At 44.7% G+C, this 19,694-nt stretch overlaps 2 protein-coding genes across 2 annotated transcripts in view; both read left to right on the top strand.

Moving 5' to 3' along the window:
* The window catches only part of LOC137658555 (putative helicase mov-10-B.1), a 186,101-nt gene that overhangs the window by 46,817 nt on the left and 119,590 nt on the right, over nt 1-19,694 (top strand). The gene's annotated exons all lie outside the window — the stretch shown is intronic.
* LOC137658937 (uncharacterized) lies at nt 7,159-7,879 on the top strand. Its single transcript, XM_068394051.1, has 2 exons — nt 7,159-7,741; nt 7,839-7,879. Exons 1-2 carry the CDS (start codon nt 7,159-7,161, stop codon nt 7,877-7,879), a joined length of 624 nt encoding a protein of 207 aa, XP_068250152.1.

The following is a 19,694-nucleotide window of genomic DNA, read 5'->3' as shown; positions in this document are numbered from 1 at the left end:
TGGCATGACAGGTATCCATTATGATGGGCAGCATCCATCAAGTTGGACTGACATGCCTAGTATCCATTATGGTGGGCAGCATCCAGCATGCTGGACTGGCATGCCAATTATCCATTATGATGGGCAGCATCCAGCATGCTGGACTGGCATGACAGGTATCCATTATGATGGGCAGCATCCATCAAGTTGGACTGACATGCCTAGTATCCATTATGGTGGGCAGCATCCATCATGCTGGACTGGCATGTCTAGTATTCATTTTGCTGGGGAACATCCATCATACTGAACAGTCTTGCCAGGTATCCATTATGATAGGCAGAAACCATCATGCTGGAATGGCAAGCCTAGTTTCCATTATGCTGGCTAGCATCCATCATGCTGGACTGACATGCCAGGTATCCATTATGATGGGCAGCATCCATCATATTGGTCACACAGGGTTGACACACGAGTTTCTGCTGAAGGGCCAACACCAACCGTATTGTGAGGACTGTTTGATACCTTTAACAGTGAGGCATTTGTTGACCGAATGCCCTAATTTTACTAACTTTAGAAATAGATATTTGTTTGAGGCTCGAGGTGAGGATGGCAGGTTCATCCTTGCCAAGATTCTTGGACATGATGTGTCCTACTATGCGAGCGCAATTTTTAGATTTATTTCAGAAGCAAGTCTTCTGAAAACTATTTAACTATTGTAATGACTTCTTAACTTTTATGGTTTTAATTGATTTCTCTCTTATATTTCATATATAATAAATGCTATCGGCGTCAATGACCTTAGATGTCAGGATGCCAGAAAACTTTCAATCAATCAATCAATCAATCTTCCATCATGCTGGACTGGTATGTCTAGTATCCATTATGCTGGGCAGCATCCAGCATGCTTGACTGGCATGACAGGTATCCATTATGCTGGGCAGCATCCATCATGCTGGACTGGTATGTCTAGTATCCATTATGCTGGGCAGCATCCAGCATGCTTGACTGGCATGACAGGTATGCATTATGATAAGCAGCAGCATCCATCATGCTGGACTGGCATGTCTAGTATCCATTATGCTGGGCAGCATCCAGCATGTTGGACTGGCATGAAAGGTATCCATTATGCTGGGCAGCATCCATCATGCTGGACTGGTATGTCTAGTATCCATTATGCTGGGCAGCATCCAGCATGCTTGACTGGCATGACAGGTATGCATTATGATAAGCAGCAGCATCCATCATGCTGGACTGGTATGTCTAGTATCCATTATGCTGGGCAGCATCCAGCATGCTTGACTGGCATTACAGGTATCCATTATGATGGGCAGCATCCAGCATGCTGGACTGGCATGTCTAGTATCCATTATGCTGGGCAGCATCCAGCATGCTTGACTGGCATGACAGGTATGCATTATGATAAGCAGCAGCATCCATCTTGCTGGACTGGCATGTCTAGTATCCATTATGCTGGGCAGCATCCAGCATGCTGGACTGGCATGACAGGTATCCATTATGCTGGGCAGCATCCATCATGCTGGACTGGCATGTCTAGTATCCATTATGCTGGGCAGCATCCAGCATGCTGGACTGGCATGACAGGTATCCATTATGCTGGGCAGCATCCATCATGCTGGACTGATATGTCTAGTATCCATTATGCTGGGCAGCATCCAGCATGCTTGACTGGCATGGCAGGTATGCATTATGATGGGCAGCATCCAGCATGCTTGACTGGCATGGCAGGTATCCATTATGATGGACAGCATCCATCATGCTGGACTGGTATGTCTAGTATCCATTATGCTGGGCAGCATCCAGCATGCTTGTCTGGCATGACAGGTATGCATTATGATGGGCAGCATCCAGCATGCTTGACTGGCATGACAGGTATCCATTATGATGGGCAGCATCCATCATGCTGGACTGGTATGTCTAGTATCCATTATGCTGGGCAGCATCCAGCATGCTTGACTGGCATGGCAGGTATGCATTATGATGGGCAGCATCCAGCATGCTTGACTGGCATGACAGGTATCCATTATGATGGACAGCATCCATCATGCTGGACTGGTATGTCTAGTGTCCATTATGCTGGGCAGCATCCAGCATGCTTGTCTGGCATGACAGGTATGCATTATGATGGGCAGCATCCAGCATGCTGGACTGGCATGCCAAGTATCCATTATGCTGGGCAGCATCCAGCATGCTGGATTGGCATTACAGGTATCTATCATGCTGGACTGGCATGTCTAGTATCCATTATGCTGGGCATCATCCATCAAGTTGTACTGACATGCCTAGTATCCATTATGCTGGGCAGCATCCATGCTGGACTGGCATGACAGGTATCCATTATGATGGGCAGCATCCATCAAGTTGGACTGACATGCCTAGTATCCATTATGGTGGGCAGCATCCAGCATGCTGGACTGGCATGCCAAGTATCCATTATGATGGGCAGCATCCAGCATGCTGGACTGGCATGACAGGTATCCATTATGATGGGCAGCATCCATCAAGTTGGACTGACATGCCTAGTATCCATTATGGTGGGCAGCATCCAGCATGCTGGACTGGCATGCCAATTATCCATTATTATGGGCAGCATCCAGCATGCTGGACTGGCATGACAGGTATCCATTATGATGGGCAGCATCCATCAAGTTGGACTGACATGCCTAGTATCCATTATGGTGGGCAGCATCCATCATGCTGGACTGGCATGTCTAGTATTCATTTTGCTGGGGAACATCCATCATACTGAACAGTCTTGCCAGGTATCCATTATGATAGGCAGAAACCATCATGCTGGAATGGCAAGCCTAGTTTCCATTATGCTGGCTAGCATCCATCATGCTGGACTGACATGCCAGGTATCCATTATGATGGGCAGCATCCATCATATTGGTCACACAGGGTTGACACACGAGTTTCTGCTGAAGGGCCAACACCAACCGTATTGTGAGGACTGTTTGATACCTTTAACAGTGAGGCATTTGTTGACCGAATGCCCTAATTTTACTAACTTTAGAAATAGATATTTGTTTGAGGCTCGAGGTGAGGATGGCAGGTTCATCCTTGCCAAGATTCTTGGACGTGATGTGTCCTACTATGCGAGCGCAATTTTTAGATTTATTTCAGATGCAAGTCTTCTGAAAACTATTTAACTATTTTAATGACTTCTTAACTTTTATGGTTTTAATTGATTTCTCTCTTATATTTCATATATAATAAATGCTATCGGCGTCAATGACCTTAGATGTCAGGATGCCAGAAAACTTTCAATCAATCAATCAATCAATCTTCCATCATGCTGGACTGGTATGTCTAGTATCCATTATGCTGGGCAGCATCCAGCATGCTTGACTGGCATGACAGGTATCCATTATGCTGGGCAGCATCCATCATGCTGGACTGGTATGTCTAGTATCCATTATGCTGGGCAGCATCCAGCATGCTTGACTGGCATGACAGGTATGCATTATGATAAGCAGCAGCATCCATCATGCTGGACTGGCATGTCTAGTATCCATTATACTGGGCAGCATCCAGCATGTTGGACTGGCATGAAAGGTATCCTTTATGCTGGGCAGCATCCATCATGCTGGACTGGTATGTCTAGTATCCATTATGCTGGGCAGCATCCAGCATGCTTGACTGGCATGACAGGTATGCATTATGATAAGCAGCAGCATCCATCATGCTGGACTGGTATGTCTAGTATCCATTATGCTGGGCAGCATCCAGCATGCTTGACTGGCATTACAGGTATCCATTATGATGGGCAGCATCCAACATGCTGGACTGGCATGTCTAGTATCCATTATGCTGGGCAGCATCCAGCATGCTTGACTGGCATGACGTATGCATTATGATAAGCAGCAGCATCCATCTTGCTGGACTGGCATGTCTAGTATCCATTATGCTGGGCAGCATCCAGCATGCTGGACTGGCATGACAGGTATCCATCATGCTGGGCAGCATCCATCATGCTGGACTGGCATGTCTAGTATCCATTATGCTGGGCAGCATCCAGCATGCTGGACTGGCATGACAGGTATCCATTATGCTGGGCAGCATCCATTATGCTGGGCAGCATCCATCATGCTGGACTGGTATGTCTAGTATCCATTATGCTGGGCAGCATCCAGCATGCTTGACTGGCATGACAGGTATGCATTATGATAAGCAGCAGCATCCATCATGCTGGACTGGCATGTCTAGTATCCATTATGCTGGGCAGCATCCAGCATGTTGGACTGGCATGAAAGGTATCCATTATGCTGGGCAGCATCCATCATGCTGGACTGGTATGTCTAGTATCCATTATGCTGGGCAGCATCCAGCATGCTTGACTGGCATGACAGGTATGCATTATGATAAGCAGCAGCATCCATCATGCTGGACTGGTATGTCTAGTATCCATTATGCTGGGCAGCATCCAGCATGCTTGACTGGCATTACAGGTATCCATTATGATGGGCAGCATCCAGCATGCTGGACTGGCATGTCTAGTATCCATTATGCTGGGCAGCATCCAGCATGCTTGACTGGCATGACAGGTATGCATTATGATAAGCAGCAGCATCCATCTTGCTGGACTGGCATGTCTAGTATCCATTATGCTGGGCAGCATCCAGCATGCTGGACTGGCATGACAGGTATCCATTATGCTGGGCAGCATCCATCATGCTGGACTGGCATGTCTAGTATCCATTATGCTGGGCAGCATCCAGCATGCTGGACTGGCATGACAGGTATCCATTATGCTGGGCAGCATCCATCATGCTGGACTGATATGTCTAGTATCCATTATGCTGGGCAGCATCCAGCATGCTTGACTGGCATGGCAGGTATGCATTATGATGGGCAGCATCCAGCATGCTTGACTGGCATGGCAGGTATCCATTATGATGGACAGCATCCATCATGCTGGACTGGTATGTCTAGTATCCATTATGCTGGGCAGCATCCAGCATGCTTGTCTGGCATGACAGGTATGCATTATGATGGGCAGCATCCAGCATGCTTGACTGGCATGACAGGTATCCATTATGATGGGCAGCATCCATCATGCTGGACTGGTATGTCTAGTATCCATTATGCTGGGCAGCATCCAGCATGCTTGACTGGCATGGCAGGTATGCATTATGATGGGCAGCATCCAGCATGCTTGACTGGCATGACAGGTATCCATTATGATGGACAGCATCCATCATGCTGGACTGGTATGTCTAGTATCCATTATGCTGGGCAGCATCCAGCATGCTTGTCTGGCATGACAGGTATGCATTATGATGGGCAGCATCCAGCATGCTGGACTGGCATGCCAAGTATCCATTATGCTGGGCAGCATCCAGCATGCTGGATTGGCATTACAGGTATCTATCATGCTGGACTGGCATGTCTAGTATCCATTATGCTGGGCATCATCCATCAAGTTGTACTGACATGCCTAGTATCCATTATGCTGGGCAGCATCCATGCTGGACTGGCATGACAGGTATCCATTATGATGGGCAGCATCCATCAAGTTGGACTGACATGCCTAGTATCCATTATGGTGGGCAGCATCCAGCATGCTGGACTGGCATGCCAAGTATCGATTATGATGGGCAGCATCCAGCATGCTGGACTGGCATGACAGGTATCCATTATGATGGGCAGCATCCATCAAGTTGGACTGACATGCCTAGTATCCATTATGGTGGGCAGCATCCAGCATGCTGGACTGGCATGCCAATTATCCATTATTATGGGCAGCATCCAGCATGCTGGACTGGCATGACAGGTATCCATTATGATGGGCAGCATCCATCAAGTTGGACTGACATGCCTAGTATCCATTATGGTGGGCAGCATCCATCATGCTGGACTGGCATGTCTAGTATTCATTTTGCTGGGGAACATCCATCATACTGAACAGTCTTGCCAGGTATCCATTATGATAGGCAGAAACCATCATGCTGGAATGGCAAGCCTAGTTTCCATTATGCTGGCTAGCATCCATCATGCTGGACTGACATGCCAGGTATCCATTATGATGGGCAGCATCCATCATATTGGTCACACAGGGTTGACACACGAGTTTCTGCTGAAGGGCCAACACCAACCGTATTGTGAGGACTGTTTGATACCTTTAACAGTGAGGCATTTGTTGACCGAATGCCCTAATTTTACTAACTTTAGAAATAGATATTTGTTTGAGGCTCGAGGTGAGGATGGCAGGTTCATCCTTGCCAAGATTCTTGGACGTGATGTGTCCTACTATGCGAGCGCAATTTTTAGATTTATTTCAGATGCAAGTCTTCTGAAAACTATTTAACTATTTTAATGACTTCTTAACTTTTATGGTTTTAATTGATTTCTCTCTTATATTTCATATATAATAAATGCTATCGGCGTCAATGACCTTAGATGTCAGGATGCCAGAAAACTTTCAATCAATCAATCAATCAATCTTCCATCATGCTGGACTGGTATGTCTAGTATCCATTATGCTGGGCAGCATCCAGCATGCTTGACTGGCATGACAGGTATCCATTATGCTGGGCAGCATCCATCATGCTGGACTGGTATGTCTAGTATCCATTATGCTGGGCAGCATCCAGCATGCTTGACTGGCATGACAGGTATGCATTATGATAAGCAGCAGCATCCATCATGCTGGACTGGCATGTCTAGTATCCATTATGCTGGGCAGCATCCAGCATGTTGGACTGGCATGAAAGGTATCCTTTATGCTGGGCAGCATCCATCATGCTGGACTGGTATGTCTAGTATCCATTATGCTGGGCAGCATCCAGCATGCTTGACTGGCATTACAGGTATCCATTATGATGGGCAGCATCCAACATGCTGGACTGGCATGTCTAGTATCCATTATGCTGGGCAGCATCCAGCATGCTTGACTGGCATGACGTATGCATTATGATAAGCAGCAGCATCCATCTTGCTGGACTGGCATGTCTAGTATCCATTATGCTGGGCAGCATCCAGCATGCTGGACTGGCATGACAGGTATCCATTATGCTGGGCAGCATCCATCATGCTGGACTGGCATGTCTAGTATCCATTATGCTGGGCAGCATCCAGCATGCTGGACTGGCATGACAGGTATCCATTATGCTGGGCAGCATCCATTATGCTGGGCAGCATCCATCATGCTGGACTGGTATGTCTAGTATCCATTATGCTGGGCAGCATCCAGCATGCTTGACTGGCATGGCAGGTATGCATTATGATGGGCAGCATCCAGCATGCTTGACTGGCATGGCAGGTATCCATTATGATGGACAGCATCCATCATGCTGGACTGGTATGTCTAGTATCCATTATGCTGGGCAGCATCCAGCATGCTTGTCTGGCATGACAGGTATGCATTATGATGGGCAGCATCCAGCATGCTTGACTGGCATGACAGGTATCCATTATGATGGGCAGCATCCATCATGCTGGACTGGTATGTCTAGTATCCATTATGCTGGGCAGCATCCAGCATGCTTGACTGGCATGGCAGGTATGCATTATGATGGGCAGCATCCAGCATGCTTGACTGGCATGACAGGTATCCATTATGATGGACAGCATCCATCATGCTGGACTGGTATGTCTAGTATCCATTATGCTGGGCAGCATCCAGCATGCTTGTCTGGCATGACAGGTATGCATTATGATGGGCAGCATCCAGCATGCTGGACTGGCATGCCAAGTATCCATTATGCTGGGCAGCATCCAGCATGCTGGATTGGCATTACAGGTATCCATCATGCTGGACTGGCATGTCTAGTATCCATTATGCTGGGCATCATCCATCATACTGGACTGGCATATCTAGTATCCATTATGCTGGACAGCATCCAGCATGCTGGACTGGCATGACAGGTATCCATTATGATGGGCAGCATCCACCATGCTGGACTGGCGTGCTAAATATCCATTATGCTGGGCAGCATGCTGGTTTGGCATGACAGGTATCCATAATGATGGACAGCATCCATCATGCGGGACTGGTATGTCTAGTATCCATCATGCTGGGCAGCATCCAGCATGCTTGACTGACATGCCAGGTATCCATTATGATGGGCAGCATTCATCATGTTGGACTGACATGCCAAGTATCCATTATGCTGGACAGCATCCAGCATGTTGGATTGGCATGACAGGTATCCATTATGATGGACAGCATCCATCATGCTGGACTGACATGCAAAGTATCCATTATGCTGGGTAGCATCCAGCATGCTGGACTGGCATGACAGGTATCCATTATGATGGGCAGCATCCATCATGCTGGACTGACCTGCCAAGTATCCATTATGCTGGGCATCATCCACCATGCTGGACCGACATGACAGGTATCCATTATGATGGGCAGCATCCATCATGCTGGACTGACCTGCCAAGTATCCATTATGCTGGGCAGCATCCAGCATGCTGGACTGGCATGACAGGTATCCATTATGATGGGCAGCATCCATCATGCTGGACTGACATGCCAAGTATCCATTATGCTGGGCAGCATCCAGCATGCTGGACCGACATGACAGGTATCCATTATGATGGACAGCATCCATCATGCTGGACTGACCTGCCAAGTATCCATTATGCTGGGCAGCATCCAGCATTTTGGACTGGCATGACAGGTATCCATTATGATGGGCAGCATCCATCATGCTGGACTGGTATGTCTAGTATCCATTATGCTGGGCAGCATCCAGCATGTTGGACTGGCATGACAGGTATCCATTATGATGGGCAGCATCCATCATGCTGGACTGACATGCCAAGTATCCATTATGCTGGGCAGCATCCAGCATGTTGGACTGGCATGACAGGTATCCATTATGATGGGCAGCATCCATCATGCTGGACTGACATGCCAAGTATCCATTATGCTGGGCAGCATCCAGCATGCTGGACTGGCATGACAGGTATCCATTATGATGGGCAGCATCCATCATGCTGGACTGACATGCCAAGTATCCATTATGCTGGGCAGCATCCAGCATGCTGGACTGGCATGACAGGTATCCATTATGATGGGCAGCATCCATCATGCTGGACTGACATGCCAAGTATCCATTATGCTGGGCAGCATCCAGCATGCTGGACCGACATGACAGGTATCCATTATGATGGGCAGCATCCATCATGCTGGACTGACCTGCCAAGTATCCATTATGCTGGGCAGCATCCAGCATGCTGGACTGGCATGACAGGTATCCATTATGATGGGCAGCATCCATCATGCTGGACTGGTATGTCTAGTATCCATTATGCTGGGCAGCATCCAGCATGTTGGACTGGCATGACAGGTATCCATCATGATGGGCAGCATCCATCATGCTGGACTGGTATGTCTAGTATCCATTATGCTGGGCAGCATCCTGCATGTTGGACTGGCATGACAGGTATCCATTATGATGGGCAGCATCCATCATGCTGGACTGACATGCCAAGTATCCATTATGCTGGGCAGCATCCAGCATGCTGGACTGGCATGACAGGTATCCATTATGATGGGCAGCATCCATCATGCTGGACTGGTATGTCTAGTATCCATTATGCTGGGCAGCATCCAGCATGTTGGACTGGCATGACAGGTATCCATTATGATGGGCAGCATCCATCATGCTGGACTGACATGCCAAGTATCCATTATGCTGGGCAGCATCCAGCATGTTGGACTGGCATGACAGGTATCCATTATGATGGGCAGCATCCATCATGCTGGACTGACATGCCAAGTATCCATTATGCTGGGCAGCATCCAGCATGCTGGACTGGCATGACAGGTATCCATTATGATGGGCAGCATCCATCATGCTGGACTGACCTGCCAAGTATCCATTATGCTGGGCAGCATCCAGCATGCTGGACTGGCATGACAGGTATCCATTATGATGGGCAGCATCCATCATGCTGGACTGACATGCCAAGTATCCATTATGCTGGGCAGCATCCAGCATGCTGGACCGACATGACAGGTATCCATTATGATGGGCAGCATCCATCATGCTGGACTGACCTGCCAAGTATCCATTATGCTGGGCAGCATCCAGCATGCTGGACTGGCATGACAGGTATCCATTATGATGGGCAGCATCCATCATGCTGGACTGGTATGTCTAGTATCCATTATGCTGGGCAGCATCCAGCATGTTGGACTGGCATGACAGGTATCCATCATGATGGGCAGCATCCATCATGCTGGACTGGTATGTCTAGTATCCATTATGCTGGGCAGCATCCTGCATGTTGGACTGGCATGACAGGTATCCATTATGATGGGCAGCATCCATCATGCTGGACTGACATGCCAAGTATCCATTATGCTGGGCAGCATCCAGCATGTTGGACTGGCATGACAGGTATCCATCATGATGGGCAGCATCCATCATGCTGGACTGGTATGTCTAGTATCCATTATGCTGGGCAGCATCCAGCATGTTGGACTGGCATGACAGGTATCCATTATGATGGGCAGCATCCATCATGCTGGACTGACATGCCAAGTATCCATTATGCTGGGCAGCATCCAGCATGTGGGACTGGCATGACAGGTATCCATTATGATGGGCAGCATCCATCATGCTGGACTGACATGCCAAGTATCCATTATGCTGGGCAGCATCCAGCATGCTGGACCGACATGACAGGTATCCATTATGATGGGCAGCATCCATCATGCTGGACTGACCTGCCAAGTATCCATTATGCTGGGCAGCATCCAGCATGCTGGACTGGCATGACAGGTATCCATTATGATGGGCAGCATCCATCATGCTGGACTGGTATGTCTAGTATCCATTATGCTGGGCAGCATCCAGCATGTTGGACTGGCATGACAGGTATCCATCATGATGGGCAGCATCCATCATGCTGGACTGGTATGTCTAGTATCCATTATGCTGGGCAGCATCCTGCATGTTGGACTGGCATGACAGGTATCCATTATGATGGGCAGCATCCATCATGCTGGACTGACATGCCAAGTATCCATTATGCTGGGCAGCATCCAGCATGCTGGACTGGCATGACAGGTATCCATTATGATGGGCAGCATCCATCATGCTGGACTGGTATGTCTAGTATCCATTATGCTGGGCAGCATCCAGCATGTTGGACTGGCATGACAGGTATCCATTATGATGGGCAGCATCCATCATGCTGGACTGACATGCCAAGTATCCATTATGCTGGGCAGCATCCAGCATGTTGGACTGGCATGACAGGTATCCATTATGATGGGCAGCATCCATCATGCTGGACTGACATGCCAAGTATCCATTATGCTGGGCAGCATCCAGCATGCTGGACTGGCATGACAGGTATCCATTATGATGGGCAGCATCCATCATGCTGGACTGACCTGCCAAGTATCCATTATGCTGGGCAGCATCCAGCATGCTGGACTGGCATGACAGGTATCCATTATGATGGGCAGCATCCATCATGCTGGACTGACCTGCCAAGTATCCATTATGCTGGGCAGCATCCAGCATGCTGGACCGACATGACAGGTATCCATTATGATGGGCAGCATCCATCATGCTGGACTGACATGCCAAGTATCCATTATGCTGGGCAGCATCCAGCATGCTGGACCGACATGACAGGTATCCATTATGATGGGCAGCATCCATCATGCTGGACTGACCTGCCAAGTATCCATTATGCTGGGCAGCATCCAGCATGCTGGACTGGCATGACAGGTATCCATTATGATGGGCAGCATCCATCATGCTGGACTGGTATGTCTAGTATCCATTATGCTGGGCAGCATCCAGTATGTTGAACTGGCATGACAGGTATCCATCATGATGGGCAGCATCCATCATGCTGGACTGGTATGTCTAGTATCCATTATGCTGGGCAGCATCCTGCATGTGGGACTGGCATGACAGGTATCCATTATGATGGGCAGCATCCATCATGCTGGACTGACATGCCAAGTATCCATTATGCTGGGCAGCATCCAGCATGCTGGACTGGCATGACAGGTATCCATTATGATGGGCAGCATCCATCATGCTGGACTGGTATGTCTAGTATCCATTATGCTGGGCAGCATCCAGCATGTTGGACTGGCATGACAGGTATCCATTATGATGGGCAGCATCCATCATGCTGGACTGGTATGTCTAGTATCCATTATGCTGGGCAGCATCCAGCATGTTGGACTGGCATGACAGGTATCCATTATGATGGGCAGCATCCATCATGCTGGACTGGTATGTCTAGTATCCATTATGCTGGGCAGCATCCAGCATGCTGGACTGGCATGACAGGTATCCATTATGATGGGCAGCATCCATCATGCTGGACTGGTATGTCTAGTATCCGTTATGCTGGGCAGCATCCAGCATGTTGGACTGTCATGACAGGTATCCATTATGATGGGCAGCATCCATCATGCTGGACTGGTATGTCTAGTATCCGTTATGCTGGGCAGCATCCAGCATGCTGGACTGGCATGACAGGTATCCATTATGATGGGCAGCATCCATCATGCTGGACTGGTATGTCTAGTATCCATTATGCTGGGCAGCATCCAGCATGTTGGACTGACATGCCAGGTATTCATTATGATAAGCAGCATTCATCATGTTGGACTGACGTGCCAAGTATCCATTATGCTTGGCAGCATCCAGCACCGTGGACTGGCATGACAGGTATCCATAATGATGGGCAGCATCCATCATGCTGGTACTGACATGCCAAGCATCCCTTATGCTGGGCATCATCCATTATTCTGGGCAGTATCTTGCATGCTGGATTGGCATGCCAAGTATTCATTTTCTTGGTACCATCCATCATACTGGACTGGCATGACAGGTATCCATTATGATGGACAGCATCGAACATGCTGGACTGGTGTGCCAAATACTAGAAGCAGCCAAGCTTTTTCCATTCTTCCTCTCTCCCAAAGGTTAGTAGCCGCAAGAATAGATTTAGATATCCGACCAATTGTTCTCTTGACAGTGACCTTGTATATCCCCATCAAGAAACATAGCATACTAGAAGCAGCCAAGCTTTTTCCGTTCTCTCTCTCTCTCTCTCTCTCTCTCTCTCTCTCTTTCTCTCTCTCTCTCTCTCTCTCTCTCTCTCTCTCTCTCTCTCTCTCTCTCTCTCTCTCTCTCTCTCTCTCTCCTTTTGTCTAAGGACTTAATTTGACACTAGAAAAAGCTTAGCTTCTTCCCTCTGCATAGCCGGTCTTCTAAATTATTCCAGCAGAACCACCCGAAGGTTAGTAGCCGCAAGAATAGATATAGATATCCGACCAATTGTTCTCTTGACAGTGACCTTGTACATCCCCATCAAGGAATATAGCATACTAGAAGCAGCCAAGCTTTTTCCGTTCTGTCTCTCTCCCGAAGGTTAGTAGCCGCAAGAATAGATTTAGATATCCGACCAATTGTTCTCTTGACAGTGACCTTGTATATCCCCATCAAGGAACATAGCATACTAGAAGCAGCCAAGCTTTTTCCGTTCTGTCTCTCTCCCGAAGGTTAGTAGCCGCAAGAATAGATTTAGATATCCGACCAATTGTTCTCTTGACAGTGACCTTGTACATCCCCATCAAGGAACATAGCATACTAGAAGCAGCCAAGCTTTTTCCGTTCTGTCTCTCTCCCGAAGGTTAGTAGCCGCAAGAATAGATTTAGATATCCGACCAATTGTTCTCTTGACAGTGACCTTGTACATCCCCATCAAGGAACATAGCATACTAGAAGCAGCCAAGCTTTTTCCGTTCTCTCTCTCTCTCTCTCTCTCTCTCTCTCTCTCTCTCTCTCTCTCTCTCTCTCTCTTTTCTCTTTCCTTTTGTCTAAGGACTTAATTTGACACTAGAAAAAGCTTAGCTTCTTCCCTCTGCATAGCCGGTCTTCTAAATTATTCCAGCAGAACCACCCGAAGGTTAGTAGCCGCAAGAATAGATTTAGATATCCGACCAATTGTTCTCTTGACAGTGACCTTGTACATCCCCATCAAGGAACATAGCATACTAGAAGCAGCCAAGCTTTTTCCGTTCTGTCTCTCTCCCGAAGGTTAGTAGCCGCAAGAATAGATTTAGATATCCGACCAATTGTTCTCTTGACAGTGACCTTGTACATCCCCATCAAGGAACATAGCATACTAGAAGCAGCCAAGCTTTTTCTGTTCTGTCTCTCTCCCGAAGGTTAATAGCCGCAAGAATAGATTTAGATATCCGACCAATTGTTCTCTTGACAGTGACCTTGCACATCCCCATCAAGGAACATAGCATACTAGAAGCAGCCAAGCTTTTTCCGTTCTGTCTCTCTCCCGAAGGTTAGTAGCCGCAAGAATAGATTTAGATATCCGACCAATTGTTCTCTTGACAGTGACCTTGTACATCCCCATCAAGGAACATAGCATACTAGAAGCAGCCAAGCTTTTTCCGTTCTCTCTCTCTCTCTCTCTCTCTCTCTCTCTCTCTCTCTCTCTCTCTCTCTCTCTCTCTCTCTCTCTCTCTCTCTCTTCTTTCTCTTTCCTTTTGTCTAAGGACTTAATTTGACACTAGAAAAAGCTTAGCTTCTTCCCTCTGCATAGCCGGTCTTCTAAATTATTCCAGCAGAACCACCCGAAGGTTAGTAGCCGCAAGAATAGATTTAGATATCCGACCAATTGTTCTCTTGACAGTGACCTTGTACATCCCCATCAAGGAACATAGCATACTAGAAGAAGCCAAGCTTTTTCCGTGTTTATAACGCTTAGTATTTTTTTTCTTTATATATAAACAGGATTCCTTGTGAAACCTTACTGGTGTAAAACGTCCATACAATAAGTATATTCTTTTATTGGTTTAATTTGAATGTTCTATACCTTTGGATGATGCACAGAGTTCAGGGTATAAGTCTTGTAAGACTTTAATAACTTTGTCAAGTTTCTTACACATTTGATCCATGGTTTTCGGTCTTTTCGCGATACACATTAAATCAGACAACAAATTGATTATTACTTTACTATTCGTCGCCAATGCAAAGGACCACACGAGGCCGCAGAACTGATGTATGTCTACAAATTTCTTCCATTTTCTTTTACAAACCCAATTGCTTAACGGGGTAGCTTTTTGGAAGTTCGTGATCACTGGCTCGCAGGTGTTAACATTGACCGCTATGGCATAGTCATCCAGAGCATTGTGAGTCATGCGTGCTCTTTTATGGACATCACTTAAATTAGACGCCAGAGACTTTAACATAGTGAGAACAGTAATGACCTTAAACCGGTTGTTGGTCATCCATTCTACTATTGGGTCACCTTCATACTTCATGATTATTGCATAGGGTCTCATTGGCGCCACAGCGTAAACAGAAGGCGTTCCATTTATACTAGACACCTTCGCTATGTTCTTCAATTCAGTCTTGAACAACTTTGGGTCCTTTTTATTTCCCAACTTTTCGAATACCTTTATGCAAACAGGATCTCGCATGTCCGGGAATTTCACAAGATGGTAAGTAGCATACTTTTCACTCCTTATCCTGTTTTCTGTTGAGAACTTTACTGAACTGATAGACGCGACGTCAAATCCAAGAGCAAGTACTTCGTTATATAGTTTCCACTTATGGGGAAATTCAGACATCATCGCCTGACATATGGCAAAAGTTGGTTGTAGTGCTTGCTGTTCTTCCTTTTCATTAATGATATTTTCTGAACCTTGTTCTTTGTCGTTTTCTTCTTGATAGTCTCTTTCTTCGCTGTTTTTTACTGCCGTCTCGTTAATAGATTCACCTTTCATATTTTCAATTTTTTTACGTATATCTCTCCAAAACCGAAACTCCGTAACTACTTCTTCATCCTTTTCTTCTTCATAGTCTCTTTCTTCGTTGTTTTTTGCCTCCTTTTCAGTTTCTTTACGTATATCTTTCCAAAACCTAAACTCCGGATCTTCGTCATTTTTCTCTTCATTGCCTCTTTCTTCTTTGTTTTTTGCCGCCGTCTCGTGAATAGATTTACTTTTCATTTGATCCGTTTCAATTCGTATATCTTTCCAAAACTTATCCCCCTTTCCGGTGAGTTCTTTATCTTTCAGATTCTCATCTTCCAAAACAGACCCTTCTTCCTCTTCCCTCATATCCGCCATCAAGACTTCTTTCTGGCGCGCCAAGGCCTTTCTTGCATTCACGAATTCACTAGTTTCCTTCTGAAGTGTTCTTCTCAGACTATCTAATTCTTTTCTTTTCTTGCTAAAGGCTCCTTTCACCCTTGCGTGCAATCCCTGATCCCCGATAGAGGTCTCGCTTTCTCTATCGGGAGCTTTTCTTGATTGAACGTATTTCTCTCTCTCCCTTTGGAATCTCTCTCTGTCCTTACAGCAATCCTCCTTCACTTGTCTAAGTCTCTCCCTTATGTTTCTGAATATGTCCTTTCCCCCACCAGTCAAGTTGGTGTCTTCCTCAGGGGTGCGTATCCCAAGGGGTTCCCCAACTTTGAGATTCATTTTTATTCTTTCTATTTTGTCTGATTCTTCTAAACCAGAATTTCTCCTTTCTTTTTGTCCCTCATTATAACGAATAATCAAATGGCTTAACTTACCTATTGCGATTCTTGAAAACAAGAATTTCATCGTTGTCACAAACATAGCTAATGTATATCGTTCCTAGTTCGAGAACTGGGCTTGGTTAATAAAAAATACAAAAAACAAACAGTAGATCGCTGAAGACAATATTCGCATCGAGTCTAAAGGAGCTTCACGACTCCGTCGTGACAAATTTGATTCACTGATTTCACAGCAGGTGTAGTCACTTGAACAAAAACATGGATGAATTAAGCTTATGACAACAACAACAACAATAATAATAACAGTAGTAGTAGTAGTAGTAGTAGTAGTAGTAGTAGTAGTAGTAGTAGTAGTAGTAGTAGTAGTAGTAGTAGTAATAATGAAAATAATAATAATAATAATGGAATCATCCTCGAAGCCTCTCAACTCCGGTTTCATTGACGACGTCCGAAGACATTCTGTATACGAGATCGAATTTCAGATTTCTAAATGTCTTCGAACGTCGCCATGACTCCTGTTAGATTCAAGGAGGCTCCAATCAAGAATCCATCTTTGTGCAAAATACTTGTAATGTTGTTATATGAAATCTCTCTCTCTCTCTCTCTCTCTCTCTCTCTCTCTCTCTCTCTCTCTCTCTCTCTCTCTCTCTCTCTCAGCGAGTAAATGTCACCATAATTAACTACTTAATAATACTTATTACCTCCGCCAACGAAGTTGAAAGGACTTTGTTTTCACCCCTGTTTGTTTGTTTGTTTGTTTGTGAACAGCTTCCTGGCCACAATTTTAATCGTAAAGTAATTAAACTTGTAGGGATTAACTGTGATGTAAAAAGCTGGAAAAAATTAGAATTTGGAAGGTCAAGGTTAAACATCGTGGTCAAGGTCAAGCAAAATGTTCAATTCACGTAATCAGCCATAAGTTTTGACATCTTTGTCACAGAAACTTCAAACTTGTTTCATATCTGAGTGTATGAAAATCCACGCTAATTGATACACGTTAAGGTCATGTTTAATTTCAAGCGAAAGGTCAAATTCCGGTCATCAACCATACGGCCACAATTTTAATTGTAAAATAATGAAACTTGCATAGATTTAAATTGTCATGTAAAAAGCTGGAAATTATTGAATTTGGCAGGTTAAAGGTCAAAGTCACGTACCAGCAAAATGTCCAAATCATGTAATCAGCCATAAGTTTGGACATCCTGGACACAGAGATTTCAAACATGGTTGATGAAAATCCATGTAAATTAATACATGTTAGGGTCAAAGGTCAAGGTTAAGGTCGGACAAAAAGTCGAGAAATAAGCTGCTGTGGCGGAGGGTTACGCTGTACTGAGTGCCCCTCTAGTTGTTACTACTACTACTACTACTACTACTACTACTACTACTACTACTACTACTACTACTGAGATTACCAAACAATTCTTCTTCGCTCAAAGAGTTAACTACTGCGATATAATCGTTCAGTGGTTACTTTCCTTTTGGTAAGGGTATAAGAGAGACCTTAGCCATGGTAAGCAGCTCTTCTAGAAGGTCACTCCAAAATCAAACCATTGTTCTCTAGTCTTGGGTAGTACCATAGCCTCTGTACCATGGCCTTCTAATGTCTTGGGTCAGAGTTCTCTTGCTTGAGGGTACATTATGTTACCTTAATTCTCTTCCGGGTGTTTTTAAAGTTATTATAGTTTATATATGAAAGATTTATATATATATATATATATATATATATATATATATATAGATAGATATATATATATATATATATATATATATATATATATATAGATATATATATATATATATATATATATAGATATATATATATATATAGATATATATATATATATATATATATATATAAATTATATATATATACAGTATATATATATATATATATATATATATATATATATATATATATATATATATATATAGACAGTATATATATATATATATATATATATATATATATATATATATATATATATATATATATATATATAATATATTTTGATTGAGTAACGGTTTATTCTTTTAGATAAGATCTATTAGAATTGTACACAAGTTGAAATTCTTCTGCAAAATAGGTACTTTTTCCCAATACCGGTTTGTTTTTGCTGGAATTCTTGTACAAAATATATGCAATATGCAAGTTGTCGGGTTTAAATTAAAAACAACACTGCCATTTATTTGATTCTGATAGCGATTATATGAAATGTTCACATATTTTGATTTCTTAAATATTTGGAAATTGATTGATATTCGGACTAAATTGTAATTTGGAAATTAGAATTTCTCTTCTGACACTTAACATAACCTGATCTTGCAGACGACGAAACGACCTTGATATTTTAGAAAATATTCTAGATTATTTCTTTGTAATAACTGTAGATCCAAAGACTGTTTTGAATATCTGCAACCTCACTATCTTTGTGAGCTAAGGATCGGGGGTTTGGGTGAGCCTGGTGGTTTACCTGCTGTCATCAGCAGCCATGGCCTGGCCTCCCTAGTCCTAGCTTGGGTGGAGGGGCGTGGCTGCTGGTCATATGTATATATGGTCAGTCTTTAGGGCAATATCCTGACTCTTGCCTCTACCAGTCATAAGTGTCCTTTGAACCTTTATTGTTGCCAGGTCTCTTGTTAGGTTAGATGTAACAATGTATCATTACCATCTTTCTTTTTCAGTTAGATATATCAATGCAGCATGCCAAGTCTCATCTTAGGTCAGAAATAGCATTGCCAAGACTCATCTTAGGTCAGAAATAGCATTGCTAAGACTCATCTTAGGTCAGAAATAGCATTGCCAAGACTCATCTTAGGTCAGAAATAGCATTGCCAAGTCTCATCTTAGGTCAGAAATAGCATTGCCAAGTCTCATCTTAGGTCAGAAATAGCATTGCCAAGTCTCATCTTAGGTCAGAAATAGCATTGCCAAGTCTCATCTTAGGTCAGAAATAGCATTGCCAAGTCTCATCTTAGGTCAGAAATAGCATTGCCAAGTCTCATCTTAGGTCAGAAATAGCATTGCCAAGTCTCATCTTAGGTCAGAAATAGCATTGGCAAGACTCATCTTAGGTCAGAAATAGCATTGCCAAGACTCATCTTCGGTCAGAAATAGCATTGCCAAAACTCATCTTAGGTCAGAAATAGCATTGCCAAGACTCATCTTCGGTCAGAAATAGCATTGCCAA

This window comes from Palaemon carinicauda, chromosome 19, assembly GCF_036898095.1.
Source record: "Palaemon carinicauda isolate YSFRI2023 chromosome 19, ASM3689809v2, whole genome shotgun sequence".
NCBI classification, from domain to species: domain Eukaryota; kingdom Metazoa; phylum Arthropoda; class Malacostraca; order Decapoda; family Palaemonidae; genus Palaemon; species Palaemon carinicauda.
Note: the sequence above shows the minus strand (reverse complement) of the source record. Positions and strands in the feature narration are given on the sequence as shown.